General features: G+C 40.2%; 9 protein-coding genes and 2 non-coding genes across 19 annotated transcripts; 5 read left to right on the forward strand and 6 right to left on the reverse strand.

Moving 5' to 3' along the window:
- Positions 1–942: 942 nt before the first annotated feature.
- Positions 943–8,553, reverse strand: LOC117574195 (uncharacterized). Of its 3 annotated transcripts, none has more exons than XM_034257896.2 (2): positions 8,437–8,553; positions 943–1,790 (listed from the first exon to the last, which is right to left on the reverse strand). In XM_034257896.2, the coding sequence occupies exon 2, from the start codon at positions 1,760–1,762 to the stop codon at positions 1,007–1,009; it is 756 nt and encodes a 251-aa protein (XP_034113787.2). In that variant the 5' UTR covers positions 1,763–1,790; positions 8,437–8,553; the 3' UTR covers positions 943–1,006. The 3 variants fall into 3 exon arrangements, with proteins under 3 accessions (XP_034113787.2, XP_034113789.2, XP_034113790.2); XM_034257898.2 differs by lacking the exon at positions 8,437–8,553 and adding an exon at positions 6,360–6,499; XM_034257899.2 differs by lacking the exon at positions 8,437–8,553 and adding an exon at positions 4,139–4,281.
- Trnai-aau (transfer RNA isoleucine (anticodon AAU)) lies at positions 2,212–2,285 on the reverse strand. Its single transcript has one exon. It is a non-coding gene; the product is annotated as a tRNA-Ile (tRNA).
- Positions 3,025–3,095, reverse strand: Trnag-gcc (transfer RNA glycine (anticodon GCC)). The gene has a single exon. It is a non-coding gene; the product is annotated as a tRNA-Gly (tRNA).
- Positions 4,470–8,194, forward strand: LOC117574194 (mitochondrial dicarboxylate carrier-like). 4 transcript variants are annotated; one of them, XM_034257893.2, is made up of 3 exons: positions 4,470–4,768; positions 7,089–7,496; positions 7,570–8,194. In XM_034257893.2, the coding sequence occupies exons 2-3, from the start codon at positions 7,102–7,104 to the stop codon at positions 8,027–8,029; spliced, it is 855 nt and encodes a 284-aa protein (XP_034113784.1). In that variant the 5' UTR covers positions 4,470–4,768; positions 7,089–7,101; the 3' UTR covers positions 8,030–8,194. The 4 variants fall into 4 exon arrangements, with proteins under 4 accessions (XP_034113784.1, XP_034113786.1, XP_034113785.1 ...); XM_034257895.2 differs by having other exon boundaries at positions 4,507–4,542; XM_034257894.2 differs by lacking the exon at positions 4,470–4,768 and adding an exon at positions 6,875–7,000.
- Positions 8,554–8,660: 107 nt separating the features above from the next.
- Positions 8,661–10,035, forward strand: LOC117574193 (mitochondrial dicarboxylate carrier-like). 2 transcript variants are annotated; one of them, XM_034257891.2, is made up of 2 exons: positions 8,661–9,199; positions 9,263–10,035. In XM_034257891.2, exons 1-2 carry the CDS (start codon positions 8,802–8,804, stop codon positions 9,726–9,728), a joined length of 864 nt encoding a protein of 287 aa, XP_034113782.1. In that variant the 5' UTR covers positions 8,661–8,801; the 3' UTR covers positions 9,729–10,035. The 2 variants fall into 2 exon arrangements, with proteins under 2 accessions (XP_034113782.1, XP_034113783.1); XM_034257892.2 differs by having other exon boundaries at positions 9,252–9,437.
- Positions 10,036–10,187: 152 nt separating this feature from the next.
- LOC117574197 (uncharacterized) lies at positions 10,188–10,805 on the forward strand. The gene is made up of 2 exons (XM_034257900.2): positions 10,188–10,424; positions 10,484–10,805. The coding sequence occupies exons 1-2, from the start codon at positions 10,209–10,211 to the stop codon at positions 10,799–10,801; spliced, it is 534 nt and encodes a 177-aa protein (XP_034113791.1). The 5' UTR covers positions 10,188–10,208; the 3' UTR covers positions 10,802–10,805.
- Positions 10,806–10,819: 14 nt separating this feature from the next.
- Positions 10,820–12,174, reverse strand: LOC117574192 (lipase 3). The gene is made up of 3 exons (XM_034257890.2): positions 12,087–12,174; positions 11,310–12,029; positions 10,820–11,254 (listed from the first exon to the last, which is right to left on the reverse strand). Exons 1-3 carry the CDS (start codon positions 12,153–12,155, stop codon positions 10,874–10,876), a joined length of 1,170 nt encoding a protein of 389 aa, XP_034113781.2. The 5' UTR covers positions 12,156–12,174; the 3' UTR covers positions 10,820–10,873.
- A 437-nt stretch (positions 12,175–12,611) lies between these two features.
- LOC117575180 (uncharacterized) lies at positions 12,612–13,396 on the forward strand. The gene is made up of 2 exons (XM_034259289.2): positions 12,612–12,964; positions 13,021–13,396. Exons 1-2 carry the CDS (start codon positions 12,870–12,872, stop codon positions 13,226–13,228), a joined length of 303 nt encoding a protein of 100 aa, XP_034115180.1. The 5' UTR covers positions 12,612–12,869; the 3' UTR covers positions 13,229–13,396.
- A 719-nt stretch (positions 13,397–14,115) lies between these two features.
- On the reverse strand, positions 14,116–18,897 carry LOC117575178 (uncharacterized). 3 transcript variants are annotated; one of them, XM_034259288.2, is made up of 8 exons: positions 18,790–18,897; positions 17,828–17,932; positions 16,890–17,281; positions 16,308–16,742; positions 16,007–16,135; positions 14,660–15,076; positions 14,472–14,601; positions 14,116–14,409 (listed from the first exon to the last, which is right to left on the reverse strand). In XM_034259288.2, the coding sequence occupies exons 2-8, from the start codon at positions 17,913–17,915 to the stop codon at positions 14,291–14,293; spliced, it is 1,710 nt and encodes a 569-aa protein (XP_034115179.2). In that variant the 5' UTR covers positions 17,916–17,932; positions 18,790–18,897; the 3' UTR covers positions 14,116–14,290. The 3 variants fall into 3 exon arrangements, with proteins under 3 accessions (XP_034115179.2, XP_051862916.1, XP_051862917.1); XM_052006956.1 differs by having other exon boundaries at positions 16,308–16,775; XM_052006957.1 differs by lacking the exon at positions 16,308–16,742.
- Positions 18,898–19,018: 121 nt separating this feature from the next.
- On the reverse strand, positions 19,019–19,545 carry LOC117575181 (28S ribosomal protein S21, mitochondrial). Its single transcript, XM_034259290.2, has 2 exons — positions 19,275–19,545; positions 19,019–19,215 (listed from the first exon to the last, which is right to left on the reverse strand). The coding sequence occupies exons 1-2, from the start codon at positions 19,419–19,421 to the stop codon at positions 19,099–19,101; spliced, it is 264 nt and encodes an 87-aa protein (XP_034115181.1). The 5' UTR covers positions 19,422–19,545; the 3' UTR covers positions 19,019–19,098.
- A 521-nt stretch (positions 19,546–20,066) lies between these two features.
- On the forward strand, positions 20,067–23,001 carry LOC117573768 (dnaJ homolog subfamily A member 4). The gene is made up of 3 exons (XM_034257163.2): positions 20,067–20,234; positions 21,181–22,312; positions 22,375–23,001. The coding sequence occupies exons 2-3, from the start codon at positions 21,212–21,214 to the stop codon at positions 22,483–22,485; spliced, it is 1,212 nt and encodes a 403-aa protein (XP_034113054.1). The 5' UTR covers positions 20,067–20,234; positions 21,181–21,211; the 3' UTR covers positions 22,486–23,001.
- The last annotated feature ends 70 nt before the right edge of the window (positions 23,002–23,071 follow it).

The raw sequence follows: 23,071 nt of genomic DNA on the forward strand, positions 1-23,071 counted from the left end.
GCATATTTTTTAATCATGTATAAATAGTTGTGGGCGAAGCAGAGCTTGGCACAATTTAGCTTTAATCTTCAATGTATTCAGCCATTGCTCCTCGAATCAAAAAACATTTATGCAATTAATTAAATCAGTGGTTCAACTTCTGCAGGAAGTCTCCTCATTAATGGAAAGAAATGTTTTAAGTAAAACTTCCGTTTTGCACTTTAAGTTCAACAAGTTTGAAGTTTACCAAGAGTTCAAGTGATATCTTCAGGACATATTAAAAAGATTTGTATTCTATGCCAAATGAATGTAAATTTATTTGTTCATGGCTAGTTTAATGGGGCGCACAACTTTTCTAAACTGTTTAAAAATGACAACGCTTTGCATATTTGTATTGGAAATTAACGCTTTTCGCAAAACCAGACACAAACTTCATCAACTTGGGGGCGGTTTATTTATTTTTTTTTTTTTGGGCGTTGTGTGTGTTGCTCTCTCTCTAAAATTCAATATGCCTTTTTTTATGGTCTATGATAAAATTGATGCCACTGCCCCTGCTCCTGCTATAAGTATATTGTGCGGTCGCTGAGCCTGAAGGACATTTGAACTTCACTGGACAATGTTTTCGTATACTTTGGCTGAACTGGTTTCTGATGCTGATGCTGATGCTGATGCGGCTGCTGTAAAGTCATGACCAGACATGAATTCATCATTATTTGTTCATCAATGTGCGGGCAGCTGGCGTGACGTCAACAGATGTGAATACAACGAAAAGGACAACGCAATTAGAAGCCAGAACGTAGAAACTAACAAACACCAGATGTTATTGGCACATGACATTCGATAGACACTGGCAGGCCACACACACACACACACAAAGTGGTAACAAGTGTTGAAAACATTTTCAAGCATTTCAATCAAGTGCCATCGCTTACTTCTTTATAATCGAAATGCATTCTTAATTAATGTGTATATAAAAATGGCTTTAATAAATTTTCGTACAAAAGTAAAGCAAAACGCGGGCGGCAGCTTAAACTTTAACGCCAATCTCGCCGGGATTGAATATCTTGACATTGCGATCGTTGACCTTATAGAGCACCTCCTTGCGTGACTGCTCGCAGGCATAGCTGCCCTCGTCGAGCACTCGCTCGATGAGCAGCTTGCCATCGACCTCACGGAAGACGCCGCTCTTGAGACGCAGCACCTGGATGCGCACATTGCCCAATTTGGCCACATTGTCGTCTGTCAGCTGATGGATGTCGCTGTTGCTTAGCTTCGTGATGACAGTCAGATTCTCGTGCTCTTTGGCCAGGGCAGCCAGAGACTGACAGAATTGTTGCACATGCAACTTGCTGGCACCCAAATTGAAAAGAATTGACAGATTGTCAATCAGTATGGTGTAACTGGTGCGATTGGCATAATTGTTGGCCAACTGCGTGCGTATGTCCTCGATGAGCTGTTCCGTAAGGGTCAATTCATCCGATGACCGCAGCCACTTGCAGTCGAGTCCTTGCTGGGCCATATCGCTCAGCACATCGATGACATTCAGAGTCTTGCCCAGAAAGATATTCGAGTTGTATCCAAGACGCATGCCAGCATTGAAGTAATGCTGATAATGATGCTGCAAGCAGATGAGAAGTGTACCCGCATTCGAGATGCGTAGACGTTGTCCCAGAATGCAGCTGATCAGAAAGCTGCCGTCCACATTCGATTCCTCACTGATGTGCACAAAGCCGGGCAACTTCTGCTCATTCAATCCGCAGGCGAGCAGCACTGAGGCGGCCATAATGTTGACAAATCGTGCAAAAAGGGCGCTGCAATGCAAACAACAAAGAAACAACTCAAGTGAATACGTTTAGTCAATTTATAAATGCCATAAAGTGTATACTCAATTAATTAGCAGCGCAATATTCGGCGTTGCTGACAGCCAACGGGTCGGCCGACGGGTCACGTGCAGCCAGCCAGCCTAAGTTCAGGACACTTCACTTGACCGGCGGCAACGGCGTCAGACTATTGACTTTTTTTCTTATTTTATTTATTTACTTGCCCCGCTTCGGTAAGCTGGAATGGTAAACATTTTCATTTTGTCACTTCATCATGGCTGTCAGCCACACACTTGGCCAATAACCCAGCAATCAATGAAAGTGAAGCGTACTCAATATAAATTTATTATCAGAAAAACAATTCTTTATAATAAAAAAAAAAAATTAAAAAACCCAAAAAAAATTTGAGAAGTGGCCCATGAGGGGATCGAACCCGCGACCTTCGCGTTATTAGCACGACGCTCTAACCAGCTGAGCTAATGGGCCGATGAATTCGATGTCGCCAACTGACAATTTGTACCCTGCCTACACACAACGTAAAAGCTCTTGATAAAGCTTTCAAACATTTGCCTTTATCCCGCTAGTGTAAATATTTATTTTTGAAAAATATGTCTATGATTAGTAATTTATTTTAGTAGTAGTATAGTTTTATTCCTAATTTCTTCCGGCTTGTTTATGACGTCTGAGATACAACGTGTATCATTGAATTGTATCAATACAAACAAAAGAAAAATCACCATTTAAAATAATTTCAATTGAATTTTTCATCTCTCCTTTTGAATTGCATTGTGCAGAAGAAATTAATAAGTGGTGAGTATAGATATTGCAAATATAATTATAGAATTTCCAAGATAAGTTAATCTTGAAACAAAATGTGAAAAATTTTGCATTGATGCCGTTAAGCCTTGGTTGGATTGCCAGTACGTTTTAGCGGCAAAACCTTTTTGAACTCAACCCGGTTGCTAATTTACAAATTTAGTTTTAAATTTTAATATTTTAAAGAAAATTAAAAGTGGTCATTGAATTACTGAATTTAACGCCATTTTCAACGATTATAAACGATTTGGCTACCGACGACATTTTCTAATGACTAATGTTAAGTGTAGAAAAACTCAGTTTATTATTTGCTAAGCCAAAAAAAAATATTAAAAAGCAAAATAAATGTGTAAGCAAAAATGTAAATAAATAAAAACCAAAAAATCGAAAACCCAAAAAAAAATCTAGTTGCATCGGCCGGGAATCGAACCCGGGCCGCCCGCGTGGCAGGCGAGCATTCTACCACTGAACCACCGATGCTTGAATGCCAAAGTCTCCAAGATTCGAAGACACAAAACTAAAGTGTGAGACTCGCAACATTCACACTGATAGCCGAATTGATTATTCAAATTCTACTTCGGATGAAACAAATTGAATGTCTGTTTATTGATTTTATATTAAGAATAGAACAGCTAATGAGGATAAATGTAGTCAACAAACATGTTGCTGCATTTCACATTATGCACGCAAATATTAAAATATTTTAATATCGCAATTTGCTTTTGGAATTATCTTCAAAGCTACTTCCACACCCAATCTCTGCCTTAGCAACACAATGCGCTAAGTGTAAACTCTCGCTCGGCAATCGAATTCAAAAAGTAAGTATTTGCAGTGCAAACTAATTGTGAATTAACAAAGCCAACATTCTAATTAAACCTTGACTCTCAATGTGCATTGCACCCATATAAGAACATTGCAACAGTTCACATTACGAACATAATAATTAAAACTTATTGCGTCAATGGACATTAAATTGAAATGAACTCATTATATGTACATTCGTTCAACTGGCGCCTGATCGGTGGGTAATTTGCCCAGCACATGGCCAATCGAGGCCGGCCAAATTATGTGGTTAATTACATAAAGGGCATTTCAAATACATAATTTCAGCAATCTTAAGCAAAAAAGAAAAGTGTGAGCGACTAGCTAATTCCCTGACAACAATTTAAAAAGTACGCGGTCCAGAGAAATTAAATAGTTAGAATACTCATTCAATTCCAGAGTATTTTGAAATAGCAAAGGTCGGTCAAACACCATATGACACAATTCGATATTAAAACTTTCAACACACATACACATACAGCATAGACCTGCTAGTGTGTAGTGTATAAGAAATTAGTGTGCAAAATTTGCTGAGTGTACGATTTGATTTGTACCGTTCTGGAGCGATTACAAAGCAGATAGTGTACAATAATTCCATAAACATTGTAGTTGTACAATGGAATCACAAATACTCGTGCACACATCAAGCAAACAAATCAACTGCGAGCGGACGAAGGTTAAAATGTAAAAAAAGCTCTCACCAATTTATGTTTGCTTATTCACGCGCTCCCGTTCGTTCACTCTCTTTCTCTCAAACGCTCTAACTCGCGGCTCGGCCGTTGCTCTCGCACTTGATGGATAGAACTGCTACGCTACCGGAGAGTGTCTGACAACTGACTAACTTAAGCCGATCCCATCACACTTCTGCGACATTTGCAAAGTGTGCTCGCCTTGACCGCGCTGTCACTTAAGCGGCGATAAAACATAAACCCCCCAAGCCAAACATTTCGCCGAGAGAGAGAAAGAGAGTCAGCCGTCTAACGATAGCCGAAGCTCACTGGCCGGCTGCTTCGTCCACTCAACAACTGACGATCAGTACGATTTGTGTGCTCAACCGACAACGTCGTGCTGCCAGCCTGCCTGACTTGTTCCAGCAGACAAGAGAGTAAGAAAACCCGGCAAAGAAGGCCCATTACCCCAGACCAGTTTTCGCTGTGGTAATGACGCGCTGAAGTTGTATTCCTCCCTTTCTCTCTCTCTCTCGCGCGCGTGTGTGTGTGTTTAACAACTGTGCGTGGTCTGCGCGTGAATCGGTGTTGCCAAAAATATAAAACAAAATAATTAAGCAGTAGCAAAATAACAACAAACGACGCCTGCGTTTCTTTTTCAAGGTAAAGTTTCCAACAGATGCCCGGAAAATTACAAAACCAATTGCAGCATTATTTACATGCTGATTTACATACATGTGCACTGTGCAATATTCAATTAAACCTTATAGTGTTAAATGCATTTGATGAGACAAATATGACATTTCAAAATACTACCAGACTCAGTCTGATAATAAATTGCGAGAGAAATCATGGAAATATCACGCGATGTTTCGTGATCTACGGGTGCAAAATGTGTTTGCTCCTCAGTCAGCTGTTCATATCAGGCTTTATGTCCAGCTACATATGTGTGTGTGTGTGTGATTATATGGGCGCAATCATATATACTCTTTTTTGGGGGCACGACTGCTTTAGCATTGAATTGTACACATTCATAAATATGTATATATGTGGATCATGTGATGCTTGTTTTGATACGTTTTAATAAGAGGACTTTGAACAAGTCGATTAAATTTATGATCAGATAAAAAACAAGTCAAAATACAGTAAACATTGCAAGGTAAAATCGTGACTAGCAACACTTTCTTTCACCAAATGATCGTTGAACATTTACGAAACCGTAAAGAAAAAAAGAAACATCTATTCTTTCCAGCTACCCAGCATTCGTATACGTAATACTCTCAGATGTACACGCAATTGTTTCAAATTTATATTTATATTATATATATGTACAAATGTTAACCTCAGCAGCGAAGGGCAGACACTGTCGACTTGTAGTATATTTATATGAAAGAAGATTTAAAGAACAAAAAAAGCCGGGTAGGAGCTAATTTTTGGCAAAACAAATACGATTCAAGTGATTTATAGGCTATTTGGGGCACGTGGCATGGTTCACACGTATCTCTACGGAAAATAAATAAATAATAAATAATAAACAATGACAAAACAACATGCGTTCATGTCGTATGCTGCGATTTTCATTTGTATTACATACTGTATGTGTGTGTTATCAATTCACGGGTGAACGCAACAAAATTAAAAGTCGATAAGCTGGAGCTGGAGCCAAAAACCAGCACAACCGGCTCATATTCATGACTAAACAAATAACTACATACATGCATGAAAACATATAGAGGTTAGCAAACAGTTCACAGACGAAACGAATCGAACTTTTAGTATCTTTATAGTGTATTTGTTTTCAATTTATTGCTGATACTCTTGTATCGAAGGTGCCAAAAACAAAATTTCCTCTATAAATATAATTTTAGGTCTGGATAAACAAGTGATTGGGGTGTGCCGGTTAATATTTAGATAATACTGAGCAAATTCTTAAGGTACAATATCCATTGCAAATTTACACTCACACAAACATGCCCATTTATTTGCATGTGTGCGTAAAAATGCAGGTGCGCAAATGGCTTATCACAATAAAGGCAATTCGGCAAATTCATGGCGAATAATAAACAGTGCCTTGCACAATGTCAAAGTCAAGTAAAAATAACAGAGAAAATATAAATAATGCATCTTTTTGCATAACGTGTGTTGCGTGTTAATTACAGACAACACTTAATAAATAATTAGAAAAGCTGCGCTGAACTGTAGTTGTTTTTTTTTTTTCAATTTTTATAAATAATTACTCATACACTAAACTCACCAAAACAATTCCTCATATACCACTAAAGTTTTGTATAATTTCTCTATACACTTAACACAATTTGAAAGCTTTATAAATTTTTGCCAAAACAACAATAATTGTACTCGAAAGTTTAGAGTGGCTGCATTTCCTCAAGCAGCTGATTGACAAGTGTTGCCACACACCTCGCCTTACCAAGAAGTTTTGTAGATGTGGCAACTTTAACGACACCAATTTAAAATCAATATATGAAAATGGCGCGAAATACTAAAATGGTTTTTGTTAAAGCCAAAATGAACCTATTTTACAACAAGACCTTTGGCTTGATTAAGATAAATTTGAGTTTTGTTATCGCAGAGTAAATGCCACTTTATAATATCCACGAGCATTTGAGATAAGACAAGAGATAAGAGAGACCCAAGACAACAGCTGATAGCGGCATCTACTGTCTGCCGCTAGGGGTCGCCACAGTGGGCGCTTGGGGCCGTCTAAAAGTCGCCTTCCTCAGCTGATTTGTGTATATCCTTACGTTTAGTTAGTTCCTGCAGAATGGTGCGCGTACAACGTCGATGACATAACACTTTAAACACCGTGTCCGCATCAAAAAACGAAAAATGATAACCCACCACAACATAAAGTTTTGATTATCGACTTTTCAAACTGTGCGTAATCAACGCATTAATTAAATTAAAACCCAGCGATAAATAAATATTAGTAATGTAAATGTTTTTCGAAAATTGTCTTTTGTAGCTAACTGAACAAAATGTCAGAGAAACAAGCACGTTGGTACTTCGGAGGCCTCGGCAGTGTGGGTGCTGCATGTGCCACACATCCCTTGGACCTGATCAAGGTCACGCTGCAGACGCAACAGGGCAACCTGTCGGTGGTGCGATTGATACCGCAAATCATCAAAGAGCAGGGAGTGCTGGCCTTTTACAATGGCCTCTCCGCATCCATACTGCGTCAGATGACGTATTCCACTACGAGATTTGGTGTCTATGAAGTGGGTAAACAACACATAAACACCGACACATTTGCCGGCAAAATTGGCCTAGCTGGTCTATCGGGTCTAATTGGTGGCATTGTGGGAACACCTGCCGATATGGTCAACGTCCGTATGCAGAACGATGTTAAGTTGCCGCTAGAGAAGCGCAGAAAGTAAGTAACCCCAACTCCTAAAACGCCTTTAATGTGAACCTCCTAATAATGATGTCATTTCTATGGAATACAGCTACAAGCATGGAATTGATGGCCTTATCAAGGTGTATCGTCATGAAGGCGTGCGTAATCTATTCTCCGGCGTAACCACAGCAACTGCCCGTGGCGTTTTCATGACCATTGGCCAAATAGCGTTCTACGATCAGATCAAATCGTATCTGCTGACTACGCCCCACTTCCAGGACAACCTGGTAACACATTTTACTGCCTCGCTCATGGCCGGCGCTATTGCCACCACATTGACGCAGCCAATGGATGTGCTGAAGACACGCATGATGAACGCCAAGCCGGGCGAGTACAATGGCCTGTGGGATGTCATACGGCACACTGCCAAGCTGGGTCCACTTGGTTTCTTTAAGGGCTATGTGCCGGCATTTGTGCGGTTGGGACCGCAAACGATCTTAACGTTTGTGTTCCTCGAGCAACTGCGTCTGAACTTTGGCTATGAAAAGACTAAGAAATCCAGTCCGTAATCCTAAACATTCCATCTGAGCAGAGGGTGTTGAACTAAATGCTAGATGTTTTAGTTGTAATTAAATAATTGATTAATGCTAATAACTCGTAATAACGGAAATGCTTTTATTGTTGGAAATATATATGTTGTACATTCTTACATACTTGTGTATGCGAATTATAAAATGAAATCTAAAATTGTTTTATTTAAAAATGTGCATCAGTATGCCTTATCTATCATATTTTGCGTTCAAAACAAGCGGTCAAAATAAATATGGCCAAGTTTACACACCACGGTCAATGTCAATGCCAATCAAAAAGCCGCAATTCAGACTCTGCCACTTGATGCGGCATACTCGTGCAAATACAATTTGGGACAATTAACTAACCAATCTAAACACTCGATAAGATAACTTGTTTTACTTACTTGGTTGTAGTTTTAAAAATTTGCCTTAATTTACACAAAACAATAAAACACACACGTATTTCGTTAATTTGCAATATCAAAACAGCTGTTCGCTTTGGCGCTGCCACCCCATCAGAAAAATCTAACTAAAATGTGGCAAGTATTGTAAGCAAACAGTGTGCTACAACGTCAGATTTAAATACTGAGTGTGCGCGTAAATTTGAAATTTAATTTGAAGTCGCAATGTTTTTGAAAATGTTGTTAAATACATTTTAAAGTGGTTTTGGTTCCCACAAAATGTTTATTAAATTTTCTTAAATTTTTATTAAAACTATGTAAACGATAAGCTTATCTTTGTGACGAGGATAAGCTCTAAATAGTCGACAATGGCCACAGAAAAATATTCACGCTGGTATTTTGGAGGTCTAGCATCTACGATGGCCGCTAGCTTAACGCATCCCTTGGATACGCTTAAAGTCAACTTGCAAACACAACAGGCGAAAATGTCAATTTTAGAACTTGTTTTAATCATCTTTAGACAGCGTGGATTGTTGGGATTTTACAGAGGTATTTCGGCCTCAGTAATGCGACAATTGACGTATTCTATGTCGCGCTTTGGCGCCTACGAGATTGGTAAGGACTATGTGAACACCGAAACATTTGCCGGCAAGGTTGGACTGGCTGGAGTATGTGGCGTGCTTGGTGGTGTTATTGGCGCTCCCGCAGATATGATTAACGTGCGTATGCAGCATGATGTTAAATTGCCGCCAGAAAAGCGCAGAAAGTAAGTAAACATATGGAAAATATAAGCTGATAAATCCGATGGTGATGTATAGTACTTACCTAGCTACAAGCACGCATTTGATGGCTTGACAAAGGCGTATCGTCAGGAAGGTATTCGTAGGCTCTTCACAGGCGCAACTATTGCTGCTTTTAGAGGTGGTCTCATAACCATTGGTCAGTTGGCATTTTATGATCAGATCAAGTCGCTTATGTTGAGCTCTTCCCACTTTAATGACAACTCGGTAACGCATTTTACTGCCTCGCTACTCGCTGGCATTACGGCAACAACATTAACACAGCCCGTAGATGTGCTGAAGACGCGTATAATGAATGCCAAGCCCGGAGACTTCACAGGCTTGATGGACATTATACGATATACAGCTGAGCTGGGCCCGAAAGGCTTCTTTAGGGGCTATGTGCCGGCTCTTGTTCGAATTGTACCGCTCACGATTCTAACATTCATGTTCTTGGAGCAGCTGCGTCTGCATTTCGGCTACGAAAAGATCAAGCCAATTGTTTACAAATACTGATAAAATTTGGTTTTAAAGAAGAATTCCTTTAAGAAATGACTTTTAGACATCCTAACTAAATCGCAAGAGTCTGATCAGATCTCTATCAAAATTCTGTACAGCGAAATTTGGTGTTACGAGTAGACAACAATTTCCGTTTAAATATATCTTAACGGAATCGCACCAGCATTTTGTAATCTCAGGTGTAAATCAAAATTCCATTGAAAATGCAAAACAAAATTAAAAGCTTGTAGCTCGTGTAAAAAGTGCTGTTCAAAAAAAATGTATTACACTAGATTAATACTACAATAAACAATTGTTCCAAAAATTATTGCATTTTATCTAACACGGGAAATATCAGAGGCACAACATGTTCCACTTCCGCTAGCATGTTGTGTGATTGCATCCGCTTACGTGGCGTATGCGCAATGTACACATGCAATAATTTGCAGCTAATAAAAGGGCAGAGCAGGCAGCCACATCATCCCAATTGTCATCAAAATGGCCTGTGCTCTTTATTGTCTCGCACTGTTGCTCTTGACTGTCATCCTTGTGGCAGCTGAAGAGGATGCCAAGATAACTTTACTCAAGTTCGAAAAGGTCATGGAGGACGATGTGGACTTCGAAAGTCATGTGGAAATGATCAAACAGGATGACGGCACTGCGATTATCAATGGCGAGTTCAAGCAGCACGTCAGTCTGGACAATGATTGGAAGGTAATCCAAAAAGTATTTAAGCTAGTAACTTAATTAATCGCATCACTAACATACAATAGATAAACATCACACTTTATCATGCCCACAAACCCGATGAAGAGTACAAGAAATCTCCGGAAAGACTGCACACAGGCGTGTGCGAATTTATGTCTACCTTCTACAAGAAGTTCTTCTACGAGAAGCTAAAAGACTACTCGAATGCACCGCATCCGGATACCTGTCCCTTGCCACCAGAACATTATCACCTCAAGGACTATCCCTATGAGACGCCCAAGATCAAGAAGATGATGCGCAATGGCTACTATCGCATGTTTGGACGCCTGCAAAAGGAAGATCATGTGAAGATCGAGTACTTGGTCGAGTTCCTTGTGGAATAGACGGTATATATTGCTCAGTTCTGCTGTCCTGCTAATAACGTTTATTGTGCTCGCAACCAATAAATTGAAGACCTATGCGTAGGTTTTCATTTGCTTCAATACCTCATCGTAGACGTATTTCTTGGCCTCGGTGCCCCAAATGAAATCCAAATGAGCCCATTTCTCGAAGGGCACCAAATAATCCAGTTTCATGTTGGGCAACTCATCGCGCAGCTTACGCACATCACCCACATCGCACATCCAATCGTTGGCACCGTAGTAAAGCAAAACAGGAGCCTTGGCATTGGCCAGCTTATAGTTGGGAGGCGTCAAGCTGCCGTATTCATAGGGATTGCGAATGGCCGAGTAGTCGAATTTGCGGAATTTGCCAGAGTTGTGCTCTTGGCAGAAATGCAGATTCTGATTAACCGAAGCTCCAGCGGGAGAAGTGGCCTTAATGTGCTCCAAAAGTTCCTAAAACGCAATGGAGTTTAGCTAAAGAATGAGTTTGGAAATTGTTTAGACTTACATAGTCCAGCTGCTCGGAATCGTAGCCACCAATCAAGAAGACCTCGTTGGCGCACATCTCAGCGTAAGGGGAAGTAGCCTGACACATGGCAATGCCCATGTCCTGCTTGAACTTATTGCTGGGCATAAACTCCATTGAGCCAACCAGCTCAACCATGGCATTGGGTTGACCCAGAATGGGAGCAAAGGCGCGTGTCAGCGGGCTCTTCATGTTGCCCATGTAGGCAGCAGGTCCCAGCAAATGGGCAGACTTGATCTTGTCATTGTAGGCGGGCTTCTCAGACATCATGACCAGGTAGACAGTGGTGCCTTGGGAGTGACCCACATACTGCACCTGTTTCTCGCCCGTCACCTTCAGCACATAGTCAATCATAGCGGGCACATCGTAGATGCCAATCTCATGCCAGCTGAAGTTCCAGAAGATCTGCCACAAAGTGGGCCAATACCTATGAGACTTGGAGTAAGTGTTGCCACGAGCATTGCCCATCCACACATCGTAGCCAGCGTCGGAGAGGATGTAAGCCAACGACTTCTCGGGACCCATTAGCACCCAATCGGAGCTGGAGCTGAGCATGCCGTGCATGAGGAAGGCAACGGGACGATTGGCGGTGTTGCCGGTCTTGGGGGAATAGGGAATGCGATGCATGGTTAGATAGTAGTTGTCGCTGGTCTCCACCGTGTGTCGTTCCATGGGATAGCCATCGTCCTCAATGCGTTCACCCTATCAGAGAGGTAAATGTTGTAATGGATTCCTTCTCAAAGTGTCCTCTTCACTTACGCAATCGGAGATGGGTCTGGCGGCCAAGACAACGCCGAGGACGCTAAGCATTAAGATGAGTCGCTTCATTGCAAAAGTTTTTGACGTGTGCCACCACCTGGCATTGCCTTATATACTAGCAGGGATGTCTTATCACCGAGATAGTGCCTTTTACTATCTGTAGATACTACGCGATTGGGGAAGTTCACCAAAGCCCCCCCCTGAGTTCAACATATATAGTATATATAGGCACGAGTCCTAATCAGCTCTCAATGTTTTGATTTCTAAGACTTTTGTCTAATTTACAATTGCGCCTATTCAACGACTCATGTTGTTCATTATCATTATTTCTGTGTTATTTTTTTTCAGAAATTTTCAATCAAAAATGTCTGACGATACTATAAATAAATCTAGAAGTGGTTTCGATCGCAATAAAATTTAATAAAATTAAAATCATGATTACAGCTGCGAAATATTCCAGTTTGTCTATCTGTCGAGTATCTAATCGTATTTATTGACTTCAGAGAGCGAGAGTGAGAGCACACACATATGACGTATACGCCCCCCTGTATCGATTTAAAAGAAAGGCAAAAAGAACGGACACATTCGATTGGTCTGTCGTATTGTCAGACAACACGTATGTGCTTGCATAAGGATCCATGGTGACCCGAGCGACAGGACACGACCACAACATTTGCAGGTGCTCTTAAAACAAGACACACATATGACAAGGCAATTTATAACACACTTTTGCGTTGAGTGGAGCAACGATTAACGAGCTTAAGTCGTAATAAAATCAACACAATGAAGCATCAGCAGGTTGTTGTGGACTATTGGACTATGTTCAAAACATCGGGACTCTGCATATTGCTGGCCATCTCTGGGTTTATATTCCTCAAGTGGGTGCTTAATCATTGTATATACAATTTTATCTTAAATTCTTTTCCTCTGCTAGAATGGTGCAAACTATTTTCTGGCTGCCCAATCATCTCAAGCGCAATCAGGAACGTCTCGAAGCCATTGCCAAGCAATACGGCAAGGACATGGATGAGGACGAGCGAGCTGAAATCGAAAAGATCTTCAATAGCGACGGACCTCTCACCGAGGAGAAACTCAATAAGTTGCTGGAGAACACTAAAGATGAACCCAAGAAGGAACAGTAGTTGCCTCTTTATAAACTTAACTTGTATATAAACACTTTTGAGTTTTGGTTTAAAACAATATAGCGCATATATATTATTTATGTTATTATTACGAGTATTATTATGTATGTATGTGTTGAGAAACAATAATTTCTAGTTTGCTTTTGATCTATGATATTACACATTAGACATTACACACATTGCACATTAATTAAACAATTGTGGAAACAATTCATAATTATTAATCAAGCAACTCGTTAGTTATTTTATTTATTTATTCAAGTAGGGTATATAGGATACTTAAAGAGAGGGAGAAAAAAAACACAACTAAATAATTTATAAAGCAGTTCTATTTGCTACTGATATATGTGGACTTAAAGCCCTTTCCTGCTTCATTGGTTTTCTCATCTTTTCTTTGATAAACGGAGCGAATATGTATAATTTGTAGTAGTATATATATTTTTCCTATACGAGTACATGTATGTTTTCTCTTTTGTAGCTTCGATTAACAAAGGATATTATCAACATCAACCTCATTGTTCCCAAACTAACTCATATCAAATATAAGCAAGCATGCCAATTTACTACAAATACAATATTTTATTTATTTACTCTTTGGTTTTTCATATATGTTTTGTTTTCGTTTTTTGTTTTGTTCATTTTAAAAAGCTCAAAATAGCGCAAGTCTCTCATTTTTTCACTTTTTGTATTTTTCATTTTTCTACATTTATAAAAACATTCATTCTACCATTTTCATTTTCTTACTTTCCATTTCGGATGGCCTTTTACTTTCCAGCCTGACAAAAATATCACGAGAGTTTTTTTGTTTTTGCTATCTTACAAATCGAACAAAAGTATACATAAATCTTCATCGAAATCGAGGGAAACTTAAGATCAACAACAACAATTCCGAGAGAGCGCATTTCTTGAATATGGCAATCGACGTTGAACTGAACTCGTAGTTGATTCTGCTGCTTAACTTAGTAAATATATATATATATATTTAATATAGATTATGAATGTAGTAGATATATATATTTAAATATATATTCTGATAACTGCCGCCCGCCGTCTGCTGCTGCTCTATTGGCTGGGAGTATGCATTGGAAGCCTAAAGTATGGATTGGCCAAGTTAACACGCGCAGCAGGCAACAGCTCCGGATGCTCGGTCAAGGTGTCCGACAAAGCAGTAAGCAGAACCCCTGAAAAATAGAAATAATAAATTACTACACATTATAACAAACATTAATAAATATATACTTACTCAAAACCTTCTTCTGCAAGTCGACAGGAATAACTCCTAAATTGCCTTCACGCTCCAGGAATTCGGTCAACTTCTGCAGCTCCTGTTGAGCCTCGTCTGAGCCATGAGCCAGCGACTGAGCGAACATCACCTGTTGCACATAAAGATTACTTAACTGTTATCAATTACTATCTCTCTAGTTAACTTACCTTGGCCAACTTGTAAAGTATTTCCTCTAAGCTGTACTCGTTGTACAAATACTCAACGATCTTGGCCCTGCCCATGGTATCATCATAGTCGGTCAGATCCTGTGGAGTCTCGCTCTCCAGTGCCTTCAGCTTGTTCCAGAAAGTGAAGCTATCCAACGCCTTGGTGCGTCCAATCTCTGGCGTCACCCCATCACCATCGTTATCCAAGTGAATGTAGGGCAAGGGCTTCTCAGTGGTCGTGCTCGTGGTTGTGCTTGTAGTCGATGTTGTTGTGCTCGCTGTGGTACTCGGAGCACTGCGTTTCAAGTGATTCTGACGCAGCTCCTCGGGGAAAATACGATTGGCATAGGAGCGCTGCAAGAACTCAATGCCTAGACGTATGTCGCGCAAGAACTTCAGAGCACTCTCTCGTGTAATCTGCGAAGGGATTTGAAATTGAAATTGTTACAGAAAATTGTGGCTAAAGAAGTAAGAAAAACAGTCGAGTGTACTCGACTGTGAGATACTTACCCATATTTGAATAAAAGAAATACATTTTGCGATATTTTAATATAGGTATACTTGCAAAAATACTAAAAATATCTTAGTAATATACTGATATAGTACCATTCAAAACTAGAGCACAATAAGCAAGTATCATCTAAGAAACTAGACCCCTAGAAGTAGGCGTGTTTGCCTTTAAAAGTATTTCTTTAATAACTTCGACAATTTTTATCTGATCGCAAAAACTTGTCAGGAATCATAACTATTAATTAACTATATATAAAAACTCGCAACTAGCTTTAAATGACGCTTCGATTTTTGATTTGCGGGGGCGGAATGGTAGTAACAATTTGAAACAAACTTGATCTGCGTGCAATATAACTATTGCTGTCGAAAAAAATTATCTTATCTTTATACAGTGAAGATTTGACTTCTATAGACCCTTCATCTTTTAATATAGGTAACTTGAAATATTCAAATCTTTAATATACTACTTTACTAAAAATTAGAGCTAAGAAAGTATGAAAGAAACATGAATGTTTTAACTTTAGTAGACCTTTTATATTTATTGTGGAAAAACTTGAAATGTTGTACGTATTCTATATACATATAAACTAGAAGATACTTTGTGGATTTTTGCATTAAATGGTAGTAAAATATTCCTATTTTGAATGTAAAAATGATAAGTTATTACCTTTCCTGCTCTTACTACCTTACTATTTTCTATATTTGCTCAGATCTTTATCCGACGCTTCTCTTTTTATTCGCCTTTACACAAAACTCAAATTTGATAAACTTAATAAACCTTCTTTTAAGTTTTTTCAAAAGTGAAAGGTCTATAGAAAATGCTTCGCTTTAGCTTACCAAATTCTCGTCGATTAGTTCCTCAACTGCTCTGGCCACGCCAGTCTCATCGCCGGTCCAGAACACATACTGAGCCATGTCGAAGGACGAATACTGTCCACTGGGATTGCGCAGCAGACTCTGAGCAGTCTAGAAAATACAGAAAGAGAAACAAAGGGAAAAAAGTTAATTAAAGCTAATCAATTTCAATTGCCATCGAGCTACATTCAATGTGGGGTGCATTAAATACAACAATTTATTTTGGGTTTAGCCAATTCGTTTTGCCAATCGATGAAATGAGTTCGAGTGTTGTCATAAGAACCTTGGCCGTCAGATGTGGCATGCTGCCGCTGGAGCCGGAGCTGGAACGTCGCTCAGTTGTCTTGGCAACCGATTCGAGCTGATCGATTAGAATGTCGCCGATGGTCTCCTTGTTGATATCGTGATTATGATGAGCCGCTGGTGGCTTCACTTCCACAGCTGCACTGGGAGCACTCTCTCCATTCTCCGCTGGCTCTCCGGCCACATCCACAACGGGCTCCACAACTTCGCTCTTGGGTGCCATGGGAGCAGCGGGCACAACAGCTGCGGTGGCTTCAACTGCGATCGTTGATGGAGCTGGTGGTGGTGTTGTTGTTGTGGTTGTTGTCGATGTCGATGTGGATGTGGATGCTGTGGTGGTTGTGGTGGATGTAGAGGATGTTGGTAACACCTCTGGATTCTGGCCAAAAGCTAGTCGAGCTGCACCGTAGAAAGCCTGTTGATTTTTGGGTGGTTTCGTGGATATACACTTTGATTTTTGCAAAAAGATACATTTGGCATTTACAAGCAAACAGTACACATACAAAAACTATGGAACAACAAACAGAATGTGATGGGAAGAAACTTTCTAGCTTTTCTTTACCTTGGCATGCGGATTCGTCTTTGGCTCCTCCAACTGCGAACGTTCGCTCTCATCCTTGAATGCCGCCGTTGTTGTGGTGGCCGATGTGCTCGTTGTCGTGGTGGTCGACATCGACATCAATGGCGTGGCCACCTCCAGTTGACGCTCCAAGTCGGGCAGGCCTTGATTTAAGACAGCCACTTGCTCCTTGCTGCTCGATTCTGGTGCAGCGATTACTTTCTCCACGCTCTCCTTAGTTGTGGTTGTGGTGCGAACAGTGCTGCCATCGTGTTGTCTCTTTGCCACCGCAGGCTGTTGTTCATTCCTCAACTGATCCAGTTCAACGACATCGTCCTCAATCTGCGGAAAGTTCACATCGCTGCGCTTATCCAGGCGACCAGCATTCGATGGATCTGTATCAAAAAGAAGTTAATTAATAAACATAATAATTTTAATAATATTTAAAGTTGAATGTCGAATAAGTGCGCCTTCCAATTAATTGCATACATATATAAAAATATTTTAAAAAATACATATATAATTGTCAATTTTGTTTAATTGCGCATTATAGAAAATGGAACTGTTTATTTATGAAATATGCAGTTATCGATATAAACTTCATAAAATACAAGCTAACCCAAAAAAAAAGTTTTAATATTTAATTTTCAAACAAAAGGAATGTTTAGTTATGAACATTATTAGATTAATGATAAGTGCAATAAAGTCAAATTTCAATTTTGAATTTCATTAAAATAGTTTAGCTTTTACTTGCAGTGTATGAATATTATTACTTTTAATTGCACATTCAAGATAAGTGCATAAATACCTATCATTTTTAATTGCACAATTGCACAATTAAAAGCACCTGGTTTGTTGTCTAAAATATGGCTGCGCACTTATCGACATCATATATGTACATATGTAGGACTGAATTCAATTGTTAAGTGGGTCCTACTTACTGTAGATGTAGGGCAAGAGGGCGGGGTAAGCGTGCGCCAGGCTGCAGCTGGCCACAAGGAGAATGGGCCAAAAGCTATTCCCAAGCATCGTTTTGGGCACTGAAACTGACATTAGAGACGTAATAAATTTGATTAGCTGCCAAAAATTCGATTACATGCAAATGGATTTTACATAAAAGTAGAATCGCACAAACACACACACACACACACACACACATACATACATATGCAAATGCGTGGTTATTACGACCCAATAGGGAAGCATACACTCACACACACTTGAACACACATTTAAATAATGCTAAAAATAACACAAGAAATCGATAAAACAGCGGCAGTAAAGTGAAACAGCGAAAGCAAAAGCAAAGCAGAGAACGAGCGGAACAACAAAACAACAACAAGCAAGCAGGCTCTTGCCTGTCAATGACAACCAGGGAGGCGAACAAAATGGAGGGAGGAGAAAGGTAACCCCAAGCACGCTAACTATGATGTGAAGTGAACTTTCTGCTGGTGTGGTGTGTGTTTCTATGTGTGTGTGTCAGCCACTCCACCCACTGCAACACACCCGCACACACACACACACACACTCAAATGAATTAAGAGGCTTGCCCGTTGGCTGTAAATTGAGTAGATTGGCCACAGAAGCAAATTATCGATGCATTTGGGAGCACTTGAGCACGTTCCAAGCCTTCGCTACGTTCGCTATTAAGTGGCCCCAAATGCAGATGTGATATTTATGTATTGCTGCCAAACTGTGCTGCAATTACGGTAACCACACGTCTTATATGCTCACACGCACGCACACACACACAATGCATTCTCAGTATAACTTGCCTACTGCAATAACACGCACAATTTGGGTGCGCTGAAAAGTATGCTACCATTTTTTTTATATTCAACAACACGCACACATCGACTGAATTAATACTTGTAATGTATATTATTTATTTTTAAATTTTTACCTTTGCTGTGATTGGTAAACTAACGGCGTCCTAACCGCACGGCAGCAGACAAGACTCTGACCCGAGCGCCAATTTGCGAATTGGCTTGGCTGAAAAAAAGCTCGCTCTTGCCGCGTTGAAGCGCTGTTAACCCTTATGTTATCAATGGGGGCTTCGACAGGACGTCATAGGACAAAAGCTCAACGAACTTTTAAGCGACTTTACTTGAAAAGATATTTCCGCTTGACAGTTTCTTATCTTATGTTTCAATTTATTAATATTTTTAACGAAGTTAACACAGTTAACAGCCAATACACAATAAATTATGATTTAACTGCAGCCGGGAAAGGGATCCACACGATTTTTCCTGAGTACAAATTGAATCTTGCGGTTCATGTCCTCGTTATAAATGGCTTTGCACTTTTCAAAATTGACGCGACGGCGCACCTATCAAAGAAAATAATTAAAATTGATAGTCAACATTGTCGACAAATAATTTTGCTCACCTGGTAGGGCTTCTCATAGAAACGCGTGCGCCGAAATTGGTCAAATATTTCTTCTTTGCCCAGAATACGATTGAGCACCCGACACGCCTCCTCTATGTTATTGTTTTGCACCATCACAGTGCGGGCTAGAAATTGAACGTGCCTCATCTTTAAAGTTTATTTAATATTTTACGTTTTGTTGACTATTTCTAAAATTGTTGTATTTTGCCGAAGTTAAATAACAGCCAGGCCGCTAAAACAGCTGTTGTGAAAAGTGTCACCCTATTGAATAAATAATAAAAACCTGAGCGCTGGTCTGCATTACAAAGAAGACTTCGTTTTATAGACAATTCATTTATTGAACAATTTATTTATTTATTACATTACAAATATTGGATAGTTTGATAGTTCCAGATTTTCAAAGCAATTTATTATTAAATAGCCAGTGTGTCCATTTTTTACATATTTTAATTTATCTGGTATTAAAATACCGGTACCGTAAATACAAAAAGTACCAGATTGGTGAATTTTGCCCAGTAAACCCACCACTATATATGGTATTATAAATCATTGGAAAAAAATGACTTCACGATTTTGATTGTGTATTTTTCTTATTTCCTAATTATAAATATATGACAACATTTAGTAAGCAAAGGGAAGTCTACAATTTTAAAAAAAATTAATTTAATTTGTACACAAAAGAATGTAACCAGCTAAGCATTATACTTTTCATTAGCGTTGGTATATACCCAAACATAAATAGTATATTTTGAAAACACATCTACGGTCACCCTGCGTCGAACATAAAACTCACCAACAAAGCGTGGCGGAATTCGTTTGTAGAGCAGGCAGTCGGCTGTTGAAAAGTATTCCGATTAATTAAAATTTTTAGAAAAGTGTAATTATTAAAGCGTACTGAATATCGGTATACATATATTTGAACAAATTACTCGAATACTCAGCGAAGTTCTGCTATAAAAGGTGAGACAATCTCAACTGACTAATAATTTCCGCAAGCATTGTGTGTGTGTACTTGGAAAACTGATTTTTGACCACTCTTTGTTAAGTAATCAATCATAGGGTAATTATTTTCTTTATTCAAAATTGGCAATTGTAAATTTTCTATATTGCTGTCTGCGTGATACATATTTGGTAAAATCGATTCGGCAGTCGACTATAGCCAAATTTTCTTTTGAGACGGTCGGCGATATCTACCCCAATTAATGATTCTCTGACGCAGCGTCCTGCGCGGCACATGTTTTCAAGCGAAAAAAAGTATATACACACTATACATACTCATTGCACACGCATACATGCAACCATATTTATATATCCGACTGGGGATTGCATATTGCACAATTGACAGGGCCTTTCTTCAGTGTATGTGTGAGTCGCACATAAATCAATAGAAAATTCTACAGCATTTTTTTTTTGCACGTTGTTTTTCACCTCGTCATTGTGTTGGTGCTTTTTTTTTCATTATCATTTCGTCTGCTTTGTGCTATTGTTCGCGCAGGGGCAACGGTTACGGTAACCAGGGCTGCGTGCGTATAGCGCTGACGAATTTTTCTAGAAGTTTGTGAATGTATGTGTGTACACGTGTGTCGGTGTGCCTGTGTGTGTTTATGTGTTTGCGTCAGTACAATTGTATGCCAATGAGTGGTGAGAGCGAGTGAGACGATGGTGGTGGTGGGTGAGAGAAAAGAGCAGCAGAGTCAGCTGCTTGCTCGCTTAGCGTTTGAAATGTAGACAGAAAAAAAAAACGAAATAGAAATAGAAAATTTCTAGAAAACGTGGTGCGCGTCCCACCAACAATCTGTCAGTCAGTCAGTATTTGCACATTTAGACGAGCTGACCTTGAAATTCGGCTTGCCGGAAGTACAATTGATACGACAAACAAATAATTGATGCGCTTGCTTCCTTGCAGTTCAAAGATCAACAACAGATTTTAGAAAAAAATGGTCAAAGAAACAGGCTACTACGATCTGCTGGGCGTGAAGCCCAACGCAACGCCCGATGAGCTGAAGAAGGCCTATAGAAAACTGGCACTCAAATATCATCCAGACAAGAATCCCAATGAGGGTGAGAAATTCAAAGCCATTTCCCAGGCATACGAGGTGCTCTCCGATGCCGACAAGCGTCAGGTCTACGACGAGGGCGGCGAGGCGGCCATCAAGAAGGGTGGCGCCGATTCCGGTGATTTCCGTAACCCCATGGACTTCTTTGAAAAGTTCTTCGGTGTTGGTCTGGGCGGCGGTGGCGGCGGCAGACGTCGTGAGCGTCGCGGCAAGGATGTAGTGCATCAAATGTCCGTGCAGCTGGAGGAGCTGTATAACGGTGCGACCCGTAAACTACAGTTGCAGAAGAACGTGATCTGTGACAAGTGCGAGGGACGAGGCGGTAAGAAGGGCAGCATCGAGAAATGTACGCAGTGTCGCGGCAACGGTGTCGAGACTCGTGTGCAACAGATTGCGCCCGGCATTGTGCAACATATCGAACAGGTGTGCCGCAAATGCTCCGGCACCGGAGAATGCATACAGGAGAAGGATCGCTGCAAGAACTGCAATGGCCGCAAGACGGTGCGCGAGCGCAAAGTGCTGGAAGTGCATATCGAGAAGGGTATGCGAGATGGCCAGAAGATAGTATTTACAGGCGAGGGCGATCACGAGCCCGAATCTCAACCGGGTGATATCATAATACTGTTGGATGAGAAGGAGCACTCGACGTTTGTGCATGCGGGCACGGATTTGATGATGAAAATGCCCCTGCAGCTGGTGGAGGCTTTGTGCGGCTTCCAGCGCATCGTGAAGACTATGGATGACCGTGATCTGTTGGTGGCGACACAGCCCGGCGAAGTTATACGACACGAGATGACCAAATGCATTGCCGAGGAGGGTATGCCCATCTTCAAGAACCCCATGGAGAAGGGCACGCTGATCATTCAGTTTGAGGTCATTTTCCCCGACGTGATCAATCCATCCGTAATACCGACGCTTAAGCAGTGCTTGCCGCCGGCACCCGAGATTGACATTCCAGTTGATGCAGAGCATACAGTTTTGGTAAGTGATATCAGAGAGTATTTAGTCTCATTCCTATTATTTATATCAAATGCATTCTGCAGGAGGAATATGATCCGAAGCAGCGTCGTCAGCAACACCAGCGCATGGCCTACGATGAGGATGATGGTGGCTACCAAGATGGACCCCGTGTGCAGCAGTGCACATCCAGTTAAGCGGCCTACCATATTTTACTAAACTATACAAAACACACACATATAGAAAGAAACACACCCGCAAACAATCCAGGCGATAACTGTTGCTATTGGGCAGGAGGGGAAATCATATTGTAACCTAAATCAAATCTAAAGTCTAAAACAATACATACACAAACAAAAAACACTCCGATTGTAACTTGCTGCTGCTGCTGATGCCACATGCCCCAACCACGCTGTGGAATATCCAACTACTAGCACCAATATACCACCACAAACTAAACAAACAACAATACCAAGAGCTGAACGTGGCATTTGCATTAATAATATTACCCCGCAAACAACAACAACACGATACAGTAAGAAATCAATCCAAATTGCAACAAATTTCAAGTTATATATTGATGGCTTAGGATCAGAAATGCTGCTCTTCAGACTACGAAATATGCAAAACAAAAAAAAAAAACTATGGTATATATATAGTATATATAAATAGGTATAAATACTTATCAAAAATATGCACTACATTAACGCGTGGTTCAACAACAGCTACAACTACAAACTACATAAAAGCAAATTGTTTAATTTATGTTTTTACCATGCTGTT

This window comes from Drosophila albomicans, chromosome 2R, assembly GCF_009650485.2.
Source record: "Drosophila albomicans strain 15112-1751.03 chromosome 2R, ASM965048v2, whole genome shotgun sequence".
Taxonomy (NCBI): Eukaryota; Metazoa; Arthropoda; class Insecta; order Diptera; family Drosophilidae; genus Drosophila; species Drosophila albomicans.

Coding starts and splice junctions, on each gene's coding strand:
- LOC117574194 (XM_034257893.2), top strand. CDS start 7,102: ATGTCAGAGAAACAAGCACGTTGGTACTTCGGAGGCCTCGGCAGTGTG. Junction 7,497..7,569: donor CCGCTAGAGAAGCGCAGAAA/GTAAGTAACCCC, acceptor TATGGAATACAG/CTACAAGCATGGAATTGATG.
- LOC117574195 (XM_034257896.2), bottom strand. CDS start 1,762: ATGGCCGCCTCAGTGCTGCTCGCCTGCGGATTGAATGAGCAGAAGTTG.
- LOC117575181 (XM_034259290.2), bottom strand. CDS start 19,421: ATGAGGCACGTTCAATTTCTAGCCCGCACTGTGATGGTGCAAAACAAT. Junction 19,216..19,274: donor TCTATGAGAAGCCCTACCAG/GTGAGCAAAATT, acceptor TTTCTTTGATAG/GTGCGCCGTCGCGTCAATTT.
- LOC117575180 (XM_034259289.2), top strand. CDS start 12,870: ATGAAGCATCAGCAGGTTGTTGTGGACTATTGGACTATGTTCAAAACA. Junction 12,965..13,020: donor TCTGGGTTTATATTCCTCAA/GTGGGTGCTTAA, acceptor TTCCTCTGCTAG/AATGGTGCAAACTATTTTCT.
- LOC117573768 (XM_034257163.2), top strand. CDS start 21,212: ATGGTCAAAGAAACAGGCTACTACGATCTGCTGGGCGTGAAGCCCAAC. Junction 22,313..22,374: donor ATGCAGAGCATACAGTTTTG/GTAAGTGATATC, acceptor TGCATTCTGCAG/GAGGAATATGATCCGAAGCA.
- LOC117574193 (XM_034257891.2), top strand. CDS start 8,802: ATGGCCACAGAAAAATATTCACGCTGGTATTTTGGAGGTCTAGCATCT. Junction 9,200..9,262: donor CCGCCAGAAAAGCGCAGAAA/GTAAGTAAACAT, acceptor GTACTTACCTAG/CTACAAGCACGCATTTGATG.
- LOC117575178 (XM_052006956.1), bottom strand. CDS start 17,915: ATGCTTGGGAATAGCTTTTGGCCCATTCTCCTTGTGGCCAGCTGCAGC. Junction 16,776..16,889: donor AGACGAATCCGCATGCCAAG/GTAAAGAAAAGC, acceptor CAAAAATCAAAG/TGTATATCCACGAAACCACC. Junction 15,077..16,006: donor AACTAATCGACGAGAATTTG/GTAAGCTAAAGC, acceptor ATCCCTTCGCAG/ATTACACGAGAGAGTGCTCT.
- LOC117574197 (XM_034257900.2), top strand. CDS start 10,209: ATGGCCTGTGCTCTTTATTGTCTCGCACTGTTGCTCTTGACTGTCATC. Junction 10,425..10,483: donor GTCTGGACAATGATTGGAAG/GTAATCCAAAAA, acceptor AACATACAATAG/ATAAACATCACACTTTATCA.
- LOC117574192 (XM_034257890.2), bottom strand. CDS start 12,155: ATGAAGCGACTCATCTTAATGCTTAGCGTCCTCGGCGTTGTCTTGGCC. Junction 12,030..12,086: donor CCAGACCCATCTCCGATTGC/GTAAGTGAAGAG, acceptor CCTCTCTGATAG/GGTGAACGCATTGAGGACGA. Junction 11,255..11,309: donor ATTCCGAGCAGCTGGACTAT/GTAAGTCTAAAC, acceptor ATTGCGTTTTAG/GAACTTTTGGAGCACATTAA.